Below are 21,397 nucleotides of genomic sequence, written 5' to 3'. Positions count from 1 at the left end.
ACATGGTTGTACATCATGATTGCACTGTACAGTGTAATTTAAATTACACTACGCCAATGGATCCCTTATTAATTATGAAGTTCGAATACAATGAATGCTGACAGAACAAGAAGAAGGAGGAGCTTTGGGATTGAGAGTTTTCGTGAGGGATTTATGCCCATTGGTTAATAAGAAAAACCTAGCAGATGTATTCATTAATAATAGAATATCATGTTGTAATCCTGAACATACAGTAGAAAGATGTTCAGTAGACTAATCCAGACTAGACATTTTCTTCAGCTGAAGTGAAGTCCACATTCTCAAGGCATTCTCTGGTCCAGTGGGAGATTGTGTGTAGCATGCTGAATGTGAGACATACTGTCACTAGTCAGGCCTATGGCATAGCAAAGGCATCGTATGATAATATATCTCTGACGATGGGAGAACCTCTGTTCTTCCTGAGCACCGTGCACTGTGTATATGGGAAAGAGAAGATTCTTTTCTGTTTTGGTTGGGATTGTTCACTGGACTTTTTTTTTGCATCCACAGCAGCTAGATAAGGAATCAGGCCGATGGGCATCTAATCATCCAACCAGGATCTGCAGTGTGTGTGCCTGTGTATCCGTCAGGCACAGCATAAAAGAGGAACAGGAGAACATATGGCAGACACACAACTGGAACTGGGTGGAAAGACGGTAGTGTTCCCTCATTTGTTAAGGGGTGAAAAAAAAGTTAAGTAAAAAAAACCAACAAAAACAAATACGCTGAAATACCCCATCATCACCAAGGCAACAACGGTCCTGTGTCTTGCACTGTGGAACATGTTGTGGGGCTGGTCCCACGGGAGACAATTATATGCAAATGACAGTAATTAAGTTCTCTCGTGCAGCGGGACAAGATCAAAATGAATATTTACACTCTTCCTAATAAATCCCCTCTCCTCACCCGCAGGTGGGAACGCCACCGGGGCCCCCTGGGGGAATCTGGCAGCAAATTGGATGTTTGCTTGAATCGTGCTTTGCTGAGAGAGCATAGACACGGCACGGGAATCATACGGAATGTTATGATTGTAATTATTCACAATATTTCTGCTTTCTCTTAGCCTTATTAGCACTGCGGTGTGATTAACAGCAGCAGCATGTGGTTTTGTCATATGATTTGGAGAGTAGCATAGTCTGAGAAGAAACCTAAATTCAGTGGTAAAGGGCTGGGGTCTTTGGGGTTTGTGTGGGTCGAGGGCTCCATTTGAACAGGGGTTACAGTTACAGTTAGTTACAGTTAACAGTTAGTTGGTAATGTAGAGGTAGTTGGTAGAGCTAGTGGAGGAGTCATGCCTGGTTAACAATCATTTGAGGCTTCGCAAATGCTTAACTGGTTGAAAACAAAAAATACACAACGACTGCTTAGATCAGGTCAGATCAGATTTTACATTCAAAAGAGACAGAGAAGAGATGTTTTAAAAGGTAGAGGGGCCGTCACAGCGGCGCGTCAGACACGTTTCTGGTGTGACTAGAAATAAAAAAAAAGACACACAACTGACACGCAACAGAAAAGTCACGCTCATGCCACACCAGCAGTCTGCAGCCGGCCTAATACTGCCTTGTTAAATAACACATTCTATTCTATTCGGCCTTGTCAATTAGCACAAAACCATAAGGAAATGTGCATAGATTCAGAACCATGGACAGCACCAGAGAGAACAGTAGGGCTAGTGGCCCACTTACAGTATACATAGTATAAGTATATTAAATACATAGTAGATATACAGTGCCTATAAAAAGTATTCACCCCAATTAGATATTTTCACTTTTAATGTTTAACAGTATTATAAATGGAACTTTGATCAATTTAATTTGCAATAATTGACAAAAAGCCCTCTTTAACAGGTTAACAGGTTACACCTTGCTTACCGCTTGAGTGACACGCAGTACGTGTGAAACGGGCCTAAGGGCTGATGCAGACTGCCTGCGTGGCGTGAGCGTGTCAGTTGCGTGGCGTGTCCGTTTTTATTTCGGCTCCCATGTTAACAGGTTAGAGCTTTCACACTGCATGCGTGACACGCACGTCTCAAGCATGGCTCGAGCAGCACCGAAAACGTGTGCATGCTAGAAATAGGACTGATGCCTATTTTTTACGCGACATGTAAGCGTGTTGAAAGCGTTTCCATTCAAAACAGACAGAGAAGAGGGGCCGCCGCAACACAGCATCAGACACGCTTCTGGTAAGCAAACACATACGCCACGCAGCCAGCACGCAACTGACATGCAACAGCCACGTGACGTGCACGCCACGTTCCCGGTATGAAACGGGCCGGCTGCCTTCCAGGGCCTGGTTGTCAAGAAGTATCCCCACAGCATGATGCTACCACTACCATGCTTCAAATTAGGAATGGTGTGTTTTTGGTGATGAGCAGTGTCTGCCAAAATAGCATCTAGTATGATGGCCAAAAAGCTCAATTTTAGTCTCATCAGACCAACAAATCTTCTTTCATTTGATCTTCCATTTGACCTTGGAGTCTCCCACATGTCTTTGGGCGAACTTTAGTCAGGATTTAATAATAGCTTTGCCACTCACCCATAGAGCTTTGACTGTTGAAGAACTTCTTATTGAATGCATAGTGATTCATAGTGCACAGTGATGGGATGAGTTCATCCAAAACAAACCAGAAAAGGGACTCAAGCTAGAGGAACTAGAGTGGTGGACACCGAAATTTTGACGATGGGTCCTGTCTTGACTTTTCTGACTCGTTTTGAATCGCGAGTGAGTTGTACAGTTTTGAAAATGACCGTTAAGGGTTGTTTTAAGGACATGTTTATGCATGCCTGTAGGCAGCCACTCTGAAGCAGTAAAGGTGATTCAAAATGAGTCAGAAAAGTCGAGACAGGACCAATCGTCAAAATGTTGGTGTCCACCACTCTAGTTCATCCAAAACAAACCAGAAAAGGGACTCAAAGTGCTAAATACCGGAATTATCCTTTAATGATGGATTTCACTGAACTCCAGAGAATTATTTTGTATCTATCCCCTCACTGCTTTTCAATAACCTTTTCTCTGAGTTGTTTGGAGTGTTCTTTTGTCTTCATGGTGGAATTATAGCCAGGAATAGTGATTAACCAGTGGATGGACCTTCCAGAAGCAGGTGTCTTTACTATTCTATACACATTCACTACGCTCAGACGATCTCCATTTCACTAATTGAAATGAAATTAAATAAGCGATCGCTTATTTTGCATTTTATATTTTTAAAACATTTCTTTGTAGAAATTTGCTTTCACTTTGACATTAAAGAGGTGATTTTTGAAAATGATTGTAAAAAAGATTAAATTAAATAGACAAAGATTCCATTTATTAAAGCAATAAAAGGGGAAATATCCAAGGGGGTAAATACTTGTTATAGGCACTGTAGATGGTGGTGTTGAGTTAATGGTTGCCAGTAGGTGATAGTATATTTTTTTACTACCATATTTCTCTTAAGACTCAATCAGGACGATGCAAGATCAGGATCCAGGCTTTATTCTTTTCAATGAGGGGCCAGTGGCCCTCAAGGGAGAGAAGTACATGTTTGTTTCACCCCATCATGGATTTCACCAGATTCTCAGTATTCTCTGACTTCTCTGCCTATACAGAAACAGTCTACTAACTTTATGTTACAAACAAAAGAAGGAGTGACCTCTAGGTCCAACCCAGTTTGAATATGCAATAGAAAGGGAGGATGAGGATTAGGCCTTCATCAGGTCTGGTCAGCTTCTATTGTCTTTTAATTAAAACTACCCCTTTCCTGGGAAGTCCTTCAGAGGCCTGGACACATGCTGTTCTACAAACATTAACATTTCACACCTATCTGAAGAACATGAGGAGAGATATCTTATATATCAGAAATATCACTTATAGAATGTTCCAAACATTCTCACAATCAAATCATTACAATCCTTGTACTGAGACTATTACAATGATACCAAACATGAATACATTTAGTAAGGGATAATGGACGACACGGTGGTCTGTTCACAGAAGTTAATGCACGGTCGAGGTTGTAAAACGGCCCCGACGCGAAGCGGAGGGCCGTTTAAACCTCGTATCTCTCCCGTTGTCAAGTAGGCGTATCCCAAGATTCTGATGAACTTTAGCTTTGAAACATCGCTTTTACTTAGCCTGCTGTCATCCATCTAGCTAAAAGCCACCTCCGTCATATGCTACAATGTTGCAATGTTCTGAACGTCTGCATTTTACAGCTCGGATGCAACGTGACAGTTCATTTAAACTTCACAACGAGTTCGGCGAATTAATATACAAGTGTGATACGGTCAAAAAATTGGATCTACTTCATAGGTGTGCAGATAACATACGGTTAATGGTCATTCTAAATTACGTAGGACAATGGGAAATTCAACCAAGCAGTGGAATAACAGTTAATAACACAAACATATAATTCCGCTAAAGTTAACTATAAGGTCTTTGTTTAACCCAAAGACAGAACAGAGGAGATTGACAGATGGTAGGAGCCAGTGGGGAGCATTTCACACCTACATCTGCAGTGAGAAAGAGAATACCCTCTAAATGTAAATGTGGCTAAGCCTCCACCAAGTCTGGGGCAAGAAACGGTCATATAAAATGATTTCCTTCATAGGGGATGTTCAGAAATTAAGATGTAGATGTTGAAATGTACCATTACTCCATACCCCTTCCCCCACCCACACACACACATGCATCCCTTTCACACACACAAATACAATTACTCCACCCCCCACACACACACACAGGTACGCCCCAACACTATACACTTTCAAAACAACATATACTACAGCATTTCCCAAAGTTATTACAATATTGGGAGATATCACTTTATTAGGTTCTTGAAAAAGTAAGGTTAAACTGATAAAACCTGAATGTAATAACCTCCCATTAATGTGATAATTTGTAGCATTATTCGGTACAGATATATATTATTACGTTATTGGAAAATACACTTTATTACATTATCAGGTTTTATTACATGTTTTTGGAGGTTTTGGGGATTTTGATTACATTATTGAGAGTTATTACATTATTGGGAAATTATTACATTATCAGATTCTACATGGTCTCCCCCATTATATTAGTTTGTGACTTTGCATCATGGAACCATGTACACAATCGGGGCTTCAGACTTCTGGTAGCAGCAATACAGAATTTTGTTTCTTCTGGAGCTGATCGTCCCTGATTACTTCTGTGTTTGCGAGACTTGAAGTATTTCACAGACTTTGATGTTTCACTTTAAACTAGCTTTGTGCTTCATGTCACAGGACACCTAAACATGTTTAATCATGCCCGCTAGGTGTTGTTGTCCTGGTGGCTTTAGACCAATACCACTGCAGATCTGAACACAACATGTTCTCCTTGTACAACTGAACCAATACACTGGTGTCATATGACAGAAAACGGGAAATGGAAAGTGAATGGAGATTACAGAGAGCATATCTAGCTCTGTGTTAGAGCAGAGATACTCTTCAGATCCTACTGGAAAAAGAAATGTCAGGAAAAAAGTTGTTTGGAGTGTGGAGTGTAGTGAAGTGAAGTGAAGTAAAGTCACTTAGCTATTAATATGTATTTGCTTATTTACGAATGATGTCAGGACTAATACAGCCATGTAGCAAATAACATCTCTGACCTGGGGACAGGGCATTTCTTTGGGTCAAAAGTAGTGACAGATAGTCAGAGTGGCAGGTACATTTGTCACAAACAGTAGTCTGATTGACTGACATACATTAATGGACCGACTACTCAGACAACTGTTCCCTTCTGCATAAATTTTTCCTGTTGTAAAGCCATTGGAGTGCTTAACACAGCAAAATGAAACATAACCTACTCTAACATAAAAATAACCAATAACACAACAACGTCCATTGATATGAAACATAGCATTACCCCACAACACGTCCTGACTGAAAAATGAAAACTAAGCATTTCCATTTACATGTAGCAGACACTTTTTCCAAAGCGACTTTCATATGTCAATTAAATTACAAGGGTATTGTTACATTTTAACTCGGGGTTAAGTGCCTTACTCAAGGACAAAACAGTGGAAGCCAGGAATTGAACCCACAACCTTTGTGGCTATTGCATGCTAGCCCTGTTCCCTTAAGCACTACACTACCTCCATCTAGCTACGTTTTATTTTCCGCATCCAAAAACAGTAATCAGTTATCACCAATGTTAGTACCCACCTGTGCCTGTACATGAACAAGCTTACTTCAATCTTTAGTCATTACCAATAACCACTAGTCTATTACACTGCTGTGTGATCACCAGTGGTAGTAAAAACAGATTTGATTGACTTGCAGTGCAAAGATTTGAAAATGAAACTCACTTGCACGTGTACATGTTTACTTCAGGCTTTAGTTGAATTATTTTAATACTAACATTATACTATGGTGTTTATGTACTTACAGTGTATCCATTATATATTCCCTTAAAGGTTCCCCTAAAGCGATGCCACGCGGTTTCTAAGCTAAAACATTGTTTGTCACATTCAGCAAACATCACCTCACCAAACAATACAGTCTCTGTGGACAGCCCAGGCTCTAAAAACAGCAACAAACACAACCTGGTCCAGCCTGGACCATAAAAACATAACAAACTGTTCCAGCCAATCACCGACAAGATGCGCGTTTAGGAGAGTTTCAATTCCATGGGAGGGAGGGGGAGGGAGTAGCGAGCTGGCTCTCTGTTTTGTTTAAATGACAACAGAAGTGACGTTACCCAACATCGCTTAGAGCACCTTTAAGTTTGCTTTCTCTCATTATTCAACAACAAATGATTAACCTTGTAGGATCAAAGCAGTGGTTGTTTTGTTGAGGTGAAATTAAATTAATTTCTCCTTCTCAGAGAACCAGCATTTGGATTTGGACCAACTGAATGGATGGATGTCTTTCTGACAAAGCAAATTTATTTTAATATCAATATTATTCATAGCACTTTAAGCCCCTTATTTCCATAGGAGTTTCAGAGGGACAGGAACAGTAGGCTTCTGTGTACCCTGATGCACATTTTGCACAGTCAGAATAGTTCATTGGCACTAGTCCATTCTGGAGAGTGAGCATATTTACTATACAATGTGCATTAAGCATACCACTACTGTGTGATTTTTTCAGAACTTTGGATATCGTATTAAATATAGATATAGAAACCCATTTTTTAAATGGGCATGGGCATTTAAAAGTGGCATTTATTTACTGAAACACATTGGTGCTGAAAAACAGAAGGTTACGTACAGCTGTTTACATTTATGTCCTGAAAAGAGCTTATTTTACTGCTTTCTGAACAGAGCAAGGAATCTCAGCACCCAGTTGTATAATAAAATCGATTCCTGTAGGGAAGCAACAGGATTGTGTAACTGATCACTGGACGTTGCATTCTGGGTAAAATAACCTTGCACACCCCTGACCCAGTCCACAAATGAAAAAGGACCTCTATGCCAAACCTACTGTGACATTTCAAATGAATAGGCATGTTTTTGTTTGTTTTTGTAGAACGGGTGGATTTCTTCATTTATTGGCTATTTTATCCACATCAACAGTCTCTGGGCTATACAATCCCATAAATCTGGCCAATATGAGAACATGGTTTGTATCAGTCCAGCGTTAGACCATGGGACCAGAGGTCTGGTGCTGTTGGAGCGAATGCTGCTTGCTGCATTGCGTAGGGCCCAGTGCAGACGCTGTCCGTGGTGCTGGAGTGGTCGAGTTACCAGCTACTCTGCATTTTGATGGATCTGTGGTTCAAGAACAATGGCGAATCGGCGTCTGCGCCTTCAGTTTGTAATGTTTTGCCTGGTGCGTGAGCTCCAACAGTTGAGTATAACAGTAGAAAGAACAGAGGCGCACTCAAGGGCTTGATACTTATACAAAAATGTATTGAGAGCCGAGGTTATTACAATAAGTCTACGGACCAAGAACTGGGAAACAAACGTTTTGGGCTCAGCCCATTATCAATGTCTCCATTATGCCTTTGTGGTTCAAGAATGATCCTTGTATGTCATCTCTGCAACACTTGGATGTTTTTTCAGTAAAAGGCAGAGAAATGATTTTGCTGGAGGATTCAAGTGTCTGTCCACCCCAAACATTATGTAATGTCTACATGAAAAACTTGAATGTCTAAAATGGCATCGGAGCCAAATATTCTCTTTGATATGTTTCTTTTTGACAGTGTTATCAGTGTAGAGAGCTACAGTGTGCAGTTCTGACTAGTGCCTGTACATTTTACTGGTCCATTGAGCTCTCAGTCCTACTGAGATGCTGAGTATACTGTGGGGTATTTGCAGAGTATTTGAGGAGTAAATGCAGAGTATTTATGTGTTTTGTATTTTGTTGCAAAGTCAATTTTTCTATGTTGGTAAATACTAACATTCATAGTAATAACACTATGAATAAGTAAGCAAAAATAGTAATTAAATAAATAATTACATAGTACATCATTCGGTGTACTCATATGATATTTCTTTATTCACTCATATCTAGATCGCAGAAATAAACTTCCCCAAGATTTCCCTTAAGCAATGAGGAAGTTATCTAGCTGGGTTCTGTCCAGCTCCCACACCAAAACAGTACACTTATCTCTGGCAGCTGGACTTCCATTTGTGCATGCTCCCTAAGCATCTGTTTTTTTACACATTATTGTGGTTAATACATGTTTTTTTTATACAGAGCTCCACTTGGACAGGTGCTGGACAAAAATCACTATATGTTGTGGGGTTCAGTGCTTAGCAGATGCCCCTGGCTTCTGTAAGGACCTAATAGAGAGTGTGTTTATGTCCCTGTTCAGGAAATTGATGGCACAAGGGACCATTATTTCATTTGAAGAGCCTAGTAAACAAAACGTCTTGGACAGCCACAATATGCTAATCTTGTCCCCCATATCGAGAGGGTGAGGAGTTATGAGTGGCCGCCCCCATGATTCTGTTCCACGTAATATACTCCTAACAGATTTAGTCATTAGGAAGAGCTAGGGTCAAGGCCAAATTGACATCAAATGGTTTAAATTAGCCTCACTCATCCACACTGATTTATGTGACGGTGGCAAATTGCATCTCGCAAGGAGGGCCCTTTCAAAGAGCAGGTTTTTAAGAGCTTAATTGATCTCTGCTTTGGAGACATCGTTCCATCCCAAAAAGGGGTCCCTGTTGTTTCAGATCAGAGAAACCCACAGTGAGGGGGAAAGGGAACACTGACAAGATACGCTGAGACAATGGCTCTCTCTACGAAAGGGCATTTTGAATTCAGCATGGGGCTCGTGTGTCTAATCATTTCACGCACTGATCAGTCATTTAGATGAGAACGAATATCATCCAGGGACCTCTCTTTTAGTCACATCAATAAGTGTATTGCATAAAAAAGCTGACAAAAATATAAGAGAACATGTTTTATATAATTCTATTTGCTAAAGAAATGACCAATAATTACCATAAAGAACTCAACTGATGTGTGGATCAGTGGTCATCTATGAGCACTGGTGTGGCCCTGCGTATATGACATGTACAGTAATACCCAATTAATGAATTGCTCTCTGGCAGTGTGTCACTGTAACAGTGGTAGCAGGCAGCCTCTGACTGCTCTGCTCTTGTGCTGTGACTGCACACATACTCGAAGACTGACTGCTTCACTAGTCTCCAGTTAATTGGATTCTAATGTATTCGGTGTGGTCCAGTGCTCACAGGCCCGATTTCAGCAGTGGGTTGTTCCTTGTGTTGGCTTGTGTTTGTCAGGGCCCAAGACGACGAGAGGGCGAGGGGAATGGAGGAGGAGGAGGAGAGAGGGAAAGAGAGAGAGAAAGAAAAGGAGAGAGAGAGAAAGAGAGGGAGAGAGAGAGCAATGGGGACAAATCTGATATCTATTATGTCAAATGATTGTTAAGCTTATAAAACTCAACTTTGTCTGCTGATTATGGCATGATAAATATAAGCAATCACAATTTTTAGTTTTAGTCTTTAGACACATAAGGGTTAATATGAATGAATGAGTTGAACAATTATTTTTCAGATGATAATCTGACCAGATATAATTAGCATAAAGTAAATCTCTAATATCTTTAACGTCCAAAACAAAACAGATGACTGTCAATCAAATATTCTGCATGATATCTCAACTGGATCTTTAGTCTTCTTCATGTCTAGAAATCTCTGAAATAGCAACGTTTAGAGTCAGCCGCTGAAAGCTTCCGCATGATGCTACAAAGTGACCAGAGTGGAGATTTGGTCTCAGAAAGCCTAAAATCAGAAATGTTGTCTGTCGCTACCATTTCTCTGAGAGAAAATATGCAAAACCCTTGAATTAATTCCTCCCCTTGCAGGCAGACTCTTAGTCTGAAAAAAAAACAAAACAGGAAAAGCTCTGACAGAGGAGGCCTGCAGATGTGTGGGGACATAGAGGGAGGTCTCCAGGTCCAGTTGGTAGTAGCATATCAGTGCTGTTTCACCTGATATGGACCATGTCCTATATGGCAGACTGGTATGAAAAATGAAAACAGCGTGGGCTTCGCATAAGGGGATAAAACCTTATGGGTATATTGGCACTGGAGGAAAGCCAAACTCTGGTGCAATCAGGAGCAACAGCTGGAATTGTATAAAGCTGTCGTCTGTCATGTTGTATATAGCTCAGGTTGCTGTATGCCATTTTAATCTTATTTCTAGTAAGAAGGAAAGAAGGCAATTAATGACTATTGATGAAAGCCACTAAATATGGTTAAATATGAACCAGTCTGTTATCGCAACAGACAACAATCAGTGAACAAATCAACATATTTCATAGTTCCTTTCCTAGTTAGCTTATGTTATTCTGTTATTATAAATTGCTGAGACAGGAAAAGAAATCTTAACAGTAATTTATAAATCCATATTTGAATCCATGTCTAAAAGCAAACGTTTTATGAAATGTGAATACCAAGCTCCAGCGATGCACATACTACACACTAGGGCTCGCTGTTACTCCTTTGTATGAGAGTCTGATGTTTTGTGGCCAAGATTAAAAGGGTGTTTTAATATCATATTGTAATATTCTGACAGATTATTGTATGAAATTGAGCAAAGGACTAATTTACATGCTTTTCACTTGGTTCTTTATCGAAAACGCGTCTTTTGTGAAAACGTTTTTTTGCGCTAACCTTCTATCAAAACTGTTTACATTTGTGTATACTACCCAATTTACACTGTTTGTTTTAATACATTTTGTAAGTATTTGGAAGTGTAAAAGGTTGAGAGGATCTTAAAGAGTTTATCGACAAAACAGAAGTAAGGCCTAACCCAGCCTATATCATATATAGGCTATGAGCTTGAAATAGTAAAACGCACATGTGAACAATATGGGGTATGTGAAGAAATAGGGTAAGAATGTCAAAAAAAGTTGTACAGGTAGATTGTACTTCCAAGTTCTTGGTTCCTCACTGCACTTTATGTTTGTTTGAGGATACTTCAGCGTGATTGGACGAGATGCTACTCTCTTTCTTTGTTCACCTGTTCGGTCGCAACAACACCATTGGCTTTCAAACACGTCGGTCACATCTCCCGGCCGCCCCGCCTCCCATTCCTTGTAGGACCACAAGCCCGAATGCTTGGCCCCTTCGGCTCCAAGCAAGTACGAAGTTCTGTCGTACACATCCCCAACATGAAATCAGCCATCTAAACGGAACTGAGCCTGCGAGAAGTGATGGGAAAATTCCACCCAGGGTTTATGACTGCGCTTGAGTTTCCAATGATTTTCACTGGGAGGGATGGAGAAAACGTGTGTCTTTAAAAGCCGGCAATTGAATTGGCTTGAGCGGATCACCCCCGATGTTGTGTAGAACTTTAGCCGAAAAGGGAAAATCGGAGGAAATTTTCTGGGATGCAGACCACCGACGACTAGTCGCTCTCAAGCCTAGTTTTCCCCCCATAGGAGTTGGGATGTAGTGAAGTCAATAAGGAGTTCGTCGTATTTTTTGTGGATAACGATTGTTTGGGACAAGTAAACAATTCATCATCTAATGTGCTGAAGAGTAAAGGAGTTTAGAGGATTGGCATTTAAGCCGACATTTCACCATTTGGAGGACTGCCTCGACAACAGTCCTCATTTTTAAAAAAAGAAATTATTACGCTAAGGCGCGCCCGTTGGACAGTTTCCTGAAAATGCCAAAGATGAGCAGAGAGCGTAATGCCAAAGGGGATGGACGGCTTTGTCAGATTTTAAAATGGGCTCTCCTGACGTCTCTTTACAGAGGTAAGGAAAGATGTAAAACTTGTTGCCAAGTATAACAGAGTTGCTCAGACAGATGCCAAAATATTAGGCTAACATGGTAACTTCAGTTAATATGCACGTTTAAGAAACGGCTGCACTGACCTGTCAGTTTCTACAGATGTAAGGTTTGTAAAGCAGACAATTATCAGCAAAAAATAAGGACTGGAAACACTCTGCGCAGTTCTGTTAGACAAGAATGAAGGCTACTCTGTGGAACAATAATCGACACACAGCATTGCATCTTTTTGATGTTGCAAATGCAATAATCTTCAACTGATCCTAATTTTGGGTTTAACGGCGCAGTTTGGACTTTAATTGGGTCTTCATAATACATGTATTCGAGGCTTTAATTTGCCATTTAAATGAAATGGCGACAGCAGAGCTCATTAGGTTTATTTTCAGAACAAGCCGATACTACTGTCACGCAAGGTGTTTGGGTGATATATTGATGGCTAAAGTGAAATTGTGAAATTGTTTTTCACTCTCACTCCTTCACTTGACATGTCAGCATATCTTATTTTAATCCTGCTCTGTAGTGAATGCACTGCATAGGTTAATCCTCGGTTAAGTCCAGTCCGAATGGTTGGTTAAACAATTTATGACAGACAAGGTACAGTTAATAACGAGTTGGGCGGCCCTTTCGTTACCTCCTATAGAGACGGATTGCACCCTAATTATTTCCACGTATTTCCAGAGGCTGCTTCTGGTTGTTTCATACTAACTTTAACGCAATCACGCCGTTCATATGAGGCCACCTGACATCAACACGTGTAAACTAGACAAGGCATCAAGTCAGTTCTACAAAATACAACGACGTGCCACCTACGGACATTATGTGAATACATTATCTTCAATATGTTTATTAAAAGTCTCTAATTCCCAGATACTGGGCAGGCCTACATACATGTGTGTGCGTTAGTTGAAATATCACGTAGCCATGTTAACTAAACGGCTCTCAGACATCAAGCCGCGAAAGTGATGCATGTCCCCTTCGTCGCGTTAAATCGCGGGCTAGAGAAATTGTTTGAAGCCTTTGGTCCATTCTCTTTGCAGGCTATAGCCTACTGTACATAGAAAGTGCTTTGACGCCAAAACTCTCGTGAGACAGTAGATGATGTAAGAAATTAAAATGGTGGATAGCTTATTATACGGCGGTGACTGCGTGTGGAACTCGTCCCATAGTGAAAAGCGAGACGCGCGCTGGCATTTTGTGGGAAGCTGATTGGAATTAAATCTGATAGCATGTTAACTCCCGTATTCATGTGTAATCACGTAACGCTATTTAAAGCTTTTGTGGAATTCATTATGAATTCAAGATGCATGAAGTCGTTTTCAACATTCTGATATGTGAACCCTAACCCTTTCACTACGGGGACGCTGGGTGCAGCGTAATTGTAGAGTTTCATATTGTTAGGAAATGCACGCGTCAAAGCACTTGAATACGTAAACATAAAACCAGATTACTTTGAACTCATACATAACAAATCAACTGTCAACACAAATGACAAAATGTGTCTTTTTAAGTCTGTGTTTTTGTTTACCACAAAGACAAATACTCATTGTATCTTACATGAGAGGTGAATGAAGCACAGACTGTATTTGGAAACACTAATCCACTCGTTTCAACCATTCACAGATTTAGGCGAAATCGCTCTTTTGCAGCCTTTTGATGTTTGTGAGTTAATCTGACAATACGAGTCTCACCACGCAAATCCGACGTTGTTGCCTTTCTTAAAAAAAAAAAAAAAAAATCATCACACACCAGAGTATATACCAACGCTGATAAAAGGGCGAGCACTTCTGCATGATAACGTTTTCTTGATTGACATTAAAATGAAAATACATGGGTTTGGCGGTAGACCGTGACTAGGCATGTGTTGTTCTGGGATAGCGGGCACACTGCCGCTGACAAGTGCCGTGTCAGAGAGGCATGGCATGCTGAGGAGAGAGCGAGGACTCGGAGCTGAAGTGCAGTAATTCATGACTTGACTGTGTCATGTGGAGTGTTTTGTGCAGAGGTGCAGAATTATTTTCTGTGGGCAGAAGCTCCCCAATGGCCTTGAGGCCCTTTCTATTACTTCTATGGAGTTACTATTGCACATAGTATACCTCTCAAATGCATTTGTTAAGATAAGATAAAGAATAAGATAAGAAAAAACTAAAGGCAACCAACAGAGTGTAAGTGACCTGGGAATAATACTGATTCAGATGTAACACAGAAGTCAGGTTTGATTTAGGAGCATGACAAGATGCTCGTAAATGTAGGTTATTTGTTGCACATGAACTTGCAAACACTGCAGTGTTAAGAACGAGGTGCTCAAAAAACTATGTGATGTTTAACTATACTGTACTTATATTTCTGCACAGTAACAATGACTGAAACATCACTGTACTTATTCTACAAAACGGAAAGGTATATACCAGCGGTATGGATGTAGACTGTCGTGTTGGGGCTTGTGTGGTGCTTGATTGTGTGCTGCAGCCTGTGTGTGTGTGTGTGTTTGTGTGTGAGTGTGTGGTTGCTGCAGAGATGTGGGGAGTGTGCAAGGATGCTGCCATGCTGTGGCCTGCAGCTGTAAGGAGAGGTGTGATTAAGACTGTCAGGCCATCAGACTGTCAGCCTAACACATACGAAACACACACACACACACACACACACACACACACACACACACACACACACACACTCTCTCTCTCTCTCTCTCTCTCTCTCTCTCTCTCACTCACACAATTGATATGGGCCGCGTCTGTGACATAGAGAGGGACCCATATGTCTGAGTGCTTGCAGACACGGAGGACATATTTAGCTCTCAGGAGGGTACACACTTCCACTGCCCTCAGTGCCACCGTGTGTGTCAACAGATGAACCACAATACTTAGTGCCATCATTTCAAAATATGGACTGGATCATATATATCATATTGACTTGCCTTTTTTTTCTCTCACAGAAGGGTAACACAGTATAATCTCTTATTCTCTTAATCATTTTGCTAATGACACAAACATAAAAAACAGTGAATGATTTGGGTGGAAAAATGACATAAAATTAAATCCATCCTGTTTGTCTCATGGTGGTTTTTGTGTTTTGCTGGGGGTGTATTTGGGTGTGTGTGTGTGTGTGTGTGTGTGTGTGTGTGTGTGTGTGTGTGTGTGTGTGTGTTTGGGAGAAAGTGAGAGAGAGGTTGTGCAGTGTTTAGCAATGCAACATTTCAGTCGGTAGTAATCAAGAGCTTATTTCCCATCAGATTAGTGTCCATAGAAATGGAGAGGGAAATGAAAGATCCTTATCGGCTGTGTTTTAATTGAGATAAAGCCCCATGTTGCTATTTTCCCCACTCTTCCCCTCCCACTCCTTGTCTGTATCCCTCTGGCATCGGCTAACATGGAAAATCAGAAGGAAAATCAATCGTTCAGAATCTCTTTAAGAAACAGACATTTTGAGTGTATTTGTAATGTGTTGCAGAGCACGCAGGCTGTTCAGAGGGCCTAACAGGCTCGTTCTAGTGGCTTATCCTGCTTGTGCACGCACATCATCATAAACAGATCACAAAATGTAATGATGACTTAAACCGCACTAAAGACTTAAGTGCCATTATCTGCATATTATGATGCTGATGAATTTACACATTTCTTCATTATGCCAGCAATTTTGTTAACGCATGCTAATAACACGGAATGTGTTTAATAAGATTTTGTTTCATTTATTTCTATGACATGAATGTGTAAACTTACTCCTTGGTGTGTGGGTATATCAATTTCAATTGTAAGCCAGTGGATTTCCTTTGAGGACTTGTGGTACAGATTAAATACGTTTTCAAAAGACAGCCAGCTATGCCGATGGCAGTCTGGTAACCAGTTGACAGTTTTTGAGTGAGCACGTAGCCCATGTCAATGTTCAGCAGGGTGTACTCTAAGCATAGCTAGGATATCAATATGCCAGATTCACACCTGCCAGGATGAATCAGAAAGGGATCTGGTCATCTGAATTTAATGTTGAAAGGGAATGGGAATGAGCCTAATGCTAGACGCTTTTGAAAAGACAAACATGGGACAATGGACTGGGAGACACTATTAATGGGGTTTTCTTGTAACATTTCTAACCAGAAACCCTTGTATATGAATTTGAAAATCATCCAATTTATTGGGACATTTGGTTAATGCCTCGGGTTGAAATGGAAGTCTTGATAGAATATGCACCCGTGTGAGACATATATGATTCTGAAAGAGGCATTTGTTGGCTTTCCAGTGGCACTTTCGTTGAAGCCAAACTGTTTTTTTTTTGTGTACAGCCCCACATTACTTGTGCACCTTTGACATATTTCGTGCAAAACAGTAACTGTTAAGTGGGAGAAAGCTGGAGAGACGGTAAAAGAACATCAACAAAATCTAATCAACTCACAGCATGACTACTTTTCCAGGCCTCTGAGCTTTTCGATTATATCATGCCGGAGTGAAAATTGCTATCTTGAAAATCTCTGTGGAAATTGTTTGTTGTTCAGTATGTTTAATGTGTGATGCACTTCGATGTGTGATGCCTATCTGTCCACGTGAGTTCCTTTGGGTCAGAATGACTTGTCTGAAATAGAACAGTAAGTTTGTGATTTGCTTGTGTGCTCTCAGTACTTCTGATATAGTATCTCAAGGCATGTATTGCATTGTTGTAATTAGATACACAGAACAGAAGTAAGACTTGAAAGACTTTAATCCATGGAGCTGCATTTTGATAAACCCATGGTCCTGAGCCTAGCCTAGACTTACAGGAACAGACGTGGTCAGCATAGTATGCATGGCTTTGACGATAGATTGTGACCATCTTCAAAACATTCCATATATTTCTTGGCTCTTTTCCCAAAATAAATTTGCTATTGAATTATTTTTGTGATTGCAGAAAAATTTGATTAAGGCTATATTTTTTAAACTGCTATTTTAGAAGTGACTACATGCAGTATTCCAGAACACGGGTAGAGCTTTACTGTAATCAGTCTTCATTGGCATATTTACTTTTGATGACTTAATCAAGAAATACAATCAAGTCAAGTACAAGCTAATAATGTATTAATTAACTTAAGATGGCTCCCAGTCGGGCTTGACAAAAAGTGCTCAACAACACAGTCTGGGATGTGGGGAAGGGTACAATGAAAGCCTTTAAGTGACAAAAGTCAGTCACGCACACAGTCTTTTTTTGGTTGAACAATTGAGCAAAGTGAGCTTTACATGCTTGAGAGGCTCTGCCTTGCCACTTCATGGCATTTGTGGGAGTCTGCGAGAACACATGGTGCTGCAGCTCAGCAGTGCATCATATGTGGAGGAAGGCAAACTTACTGCAGGCCCTGAGAGAAGAGGAGCAATGTGTGCTGAAGAATGCGAGAAAGAGAGAGAGAGAGAGAGAGAGAGAGAGAGGATAAGGGAGAGAATGGATGAAGGAGGCTGTGGTGAGAGAGAGAGAAAGAGAGACAGAATGGAAAGAAGAAAAAGAGTGAAGAAATGCTGCCTGTTTTCAGAAGTCTACTGTAGGCCTGTTTTCTCCTGAGATTGTGAGTTGCCTTTGTCGTGTTGCTCTCATACATGCTTTGGGTTCAAGCGGACATCTATAATCACATATGCAATTGAGCAATTTATCACGAAATTGTGATGTTTGGCTGTGTCGTATTTTATCACAATGTGTCCTCTGATTTTGTGGTATTGGAAGTTCTACGCTGGTTTTGAATGTAGGTTACATCTTTACACTGGGGAAAAGGAACAGATGCTTTTGGTGCAGTCGTCATCTACATTCACTTGACTGGATAGATGCATTGTGTTTGCCTTCACTGCTCAGTGATTGGGTATGAGCTCCTTCCGCAGGTGCCTCGACCGCAATCTGATCGCTGTTGCCAGAACTGAAAATGCACAGGTGTACGTAGATCCACGAGGGCATATTTCAGTCTCACATGAGAGGATTGGTGTCTGTGAGGTGCCTATTCGCTTTGTTTGTGATGTTCAAAAAGTCAATTTCTGTTTACAACTTTTTGGTTAGGAGATTCATCACCATAAATTTCTTCCCACATGTCGTCCCTTGGACCAATAAATACAAAAAGGAATAGATGTGGGCAGCAAATTAACATTCCTTTGCTTGGCAGGCACTGGAGCATCTGGTGTGCTTTAGAGGAATTTCTGTTAGTTCTCCGAAATGTAGAACATTTGTCGTTTTGCCACAATTATACTGAATTTGACTGAACTGATTTGAAGGGCAGTTGCTCATTAAAAGGAAATCGTTACTTCCCCCTACTTGTAAGTGGCTCCTGTTTGTGCAGTGGAGGCAATTACTATCCATAACGAGGGTTAAGAGTTGCTTTGGGGGTGCCACTCAGAGGAACAATAATTAGAGGCGAATCGCCCTCATTATGCAAATGAGAGGGAAAGTGTAATTCTGCATATCTTTACCTGAACTTGGTCGTGTTGATTACTTCCCAGGGAGGCTGAATGCGCCGATGGTGCGGGCTGGGGCAGTTTGTTTTTGGCTGAGACGGGGTGGTGTTGTGGGTGGAGAGGTCACAGTGGCCAGGGGTGAAGGTGCTGTCACACAGAGGAAACGTGGTGTGGGACATTTGATATACGTTCCATTTCAATTTGTATCGTTTTGAGCTCTTTTGGCCTTTCATAGTCCTTTCCTTAGTCACCCACCAGGGCGATGTGTTAAGTCTGTGAGGGTGCCTCTTGAGGGGGGGACAGCGAGATTAAGTCAAGGTGGAAATGCTGTCACATGGAGAAAAAAATGGTGCGCTGAGGTCATGTGATCAGTCACTGTAAAAATCACAGGGCCACTTTTTGAGCAATGTAGCCTTGCGATGTTCCTGAGTGATATTCTTTGGGAATTTGGCCCCTGCTGCTCGGCTGCTTCTGTCATCTTTGTAGATATGTGAATGTTTTATTCAGAGTAAATATGTGGCTCTGTGAGAGTATCAGTGATAGTATCAGAGGCTGCCTGTGACCTCTGTGGCCAGAAAGAGAGAGAGAGAGAAGCACAGGTGTGTGTGTGTGTGTGTGTGAGTGTGTGTGTGTGTGTGTGTGTGAGTGTGTGTGAGTGTGTGTGTGAGTGTGTGTGTGTGTGAGTGTGAGTGTAAGTGTGTGTGTGTGTGTGTGGCTTCCGGGGGGGGGGGGGGCCTGGCGTGGGGAGCAGAGTGCTACTCAGTGGGATCCTCCATGGCGGCTCTCTGGCAGCGCTCCCAGGGGCTGATCTGATGACCTCTACGCCCGCCACGGAAGGGGTGGGGGGGTGGGGGGGTGTTGTGGGGGGTGTTCGTTGATGGATGTAGCTGGGCGGGGCGGGGGGCTCGTTACTGGCTGCGTTTGTGGGGTGATTACTCCTCGACGTGGCGCCCGTCCCGCCAAGCCTTGGCACCTTCAGACATCTGTAGCCGACTGCAGCTCTCCCTCCACCTCCACTTCCTCCACCTCTCCACCCCACCTTTCCCTCCATCTTCAAAACCTGCACGTTTTCCTCCTGAACTTACTGCCCCGCTCCCTCTCTCCTCTCTCTCCCTCTCTCTTCTATCTCTCCCTCTCTCCTCTCTCTCCCTCTCTCTCCCTCTCTCTTCTATTTCTCTCTCTCTCCGTCTCTCTTCTATATCTCTCTCTTCTCGCTCTCTCTCTCCCTCTCTCTCTCTCTCTCTTTCTCTCCTCTCTCTCCCTCTCTCTCCCTCTCTCTTCTATCTCTCCCTCTCTCCTCGCTCTCTCTCTCCCTCTCTCTTCTATCTCTCTCTCCCTCTCTCTGACCTTGGATCTCTTGATGACCTTGTGTTCAACACCACCAGTGGCAGGGGGGCAGTTGCACTGGATGGGAACACCACGGGAGGAGACGGGGGGCAAGAACGAGGAGGAGGAAGAGGAGGAAGAGGAGGAGGAGGAGAGATTTGGCTTCAGATCACTCACGCTGCTGGCTTTGGCTCACTTTCTGACAGCTTTTAATGGTGCCACGCCGCACGCCGGCATACACTGGAATACATCACGTTTCATACGGCCAACCATTGCCTCTGGCACCGACAGCCAAACGTATCCGTCTCATTCGTCCTCAACAGCTAGTGCTTGCCTGGGGGTGTGTTGCAGATGTTTGGGGTCATTTCTACAGTTTAACGCTAACTGACACCTAAGCCAAAGTGTATAACCCATGCTCTCTATCAGCTCATGCCCTTGGCTCTCTGGTGAACCTATGGCAACCATATCCAGCCCCACACCCAACACCCCACTTCCACAGTCTCCACACACACACACACACACACATACACACACACACACACACACACACACACACACACACACACACACACACACACACACACACACACACACACACACACACACACACACACATACACACACAAGCATGCACACATCAGTCTCCCTCCCCCGTCTTGCCTTGTTGACGCACAGCTGACATTTGCTGCCTCAGTTGGTCATATGCAAGAGGACGAGGAGGCTCGGCCCTTGACATTTCACTGAGCAGTAATGTTATTCCGATGGGTGGAGGGGCCATCACTCGGGCAGCAGGGTGTGTGTGTGTGTGCATGTGTGTGTGTGTGTGTGTGTGTGTGTGCGCGCACATGTGTTTGTGTCTAAATGTGCTTTGTGTGTGTATGTGTCTGCCTGTCTAGATGTGTGTGGTTTCATATCTGTGTGAGTGAATGTGTCTATCTTAAAAGTTTGTGTGCGTGCATGTGTGTGTGTGTGTGTGCGTGCATGCGTGTGTGTGTGAGAGAGAGAGTGTGAGTGTGAGTGTGTGTGTGTGTGTGTGTTTGTGTGTGTGTGGAGTGCTTGGCCACTCTGGGCGTCTCCACCACCTCGTCCTCCTCTGAGGGTGTGTGCCGGCTGTCGCTCATACGTCTCCTCATCTCCTCCACTCTTCCACCTGCCTGGAGGATGGAGAGATAGCTGCAGTCTGCTTCTCCCAGATAAGTCCCCCTTTCAGCTCGCCAACGTTACCTCTCCCCTCATCCTTCAACTCAGTGGTGGCAGAGTGCAGGTTCAGAAAAAGAATGAATGTAATCTCCCAGGCAACCTTTAAGAAGCTTCAGACAATCTCTGTCTGTCAAATACTTTTTAATAATTTTTACTGTCTCTTTTTGGTGAGGTTTAAATGTTGCGTACTTGTCATTTACATACCTGTGTAAGCGCATGTGGAAGAACTGTTACATATTCAGGGT

General features: G+C 42.2%; 1 protein-coding gene across 2 annotated transcripts in view; it reads left to right on the top strand.

The window, feature by feature from the left end:
• Window positions 1-11,581: 11,581 nt before the first annotated feature.
• si:dkey-215k6.1 (transmembrane protein 132C) overlaps window positions 11,582-21,397 on the top strand; it is a 187,859-nt gene continuing 178,043 nt past the window's right edge. For both annotated transcript variants that reach the window (XM_048244171.1, XM_048244170.1), the window contains exon 1: window positions 11,582-12,203. In XM_048244171.1, the coding sequence (XP_048100128.1) occupies window positions 12,113-12,203 (91 nt within the window). In that variant the 5' untranslated portion in view covers window positions 11,582-12,112. The remainder of the gene's footprint in view (window positions 12,204-21,397) is intronic.

The sequence above is a fragment of the Alosa alosa genome, chromosome 5 (assembly GCF_017589495.1).
Source record: "Alosa alosa isolate M-15738 ecotype Scorff River chromosome 5, AALO_Geno_1.1, whole genome shotgun sequence".
Lineage (NCBI taxonomy): Eukaryota > Metazoa > Chordata > Actinopteri > Clupeiformes > Clupeidae > Alosa > Alosa alosa.
Note: the sequence above shows the minus strand (reverse complement) of the source record. Positions and strands in the feature narration are given on the sequence as shown.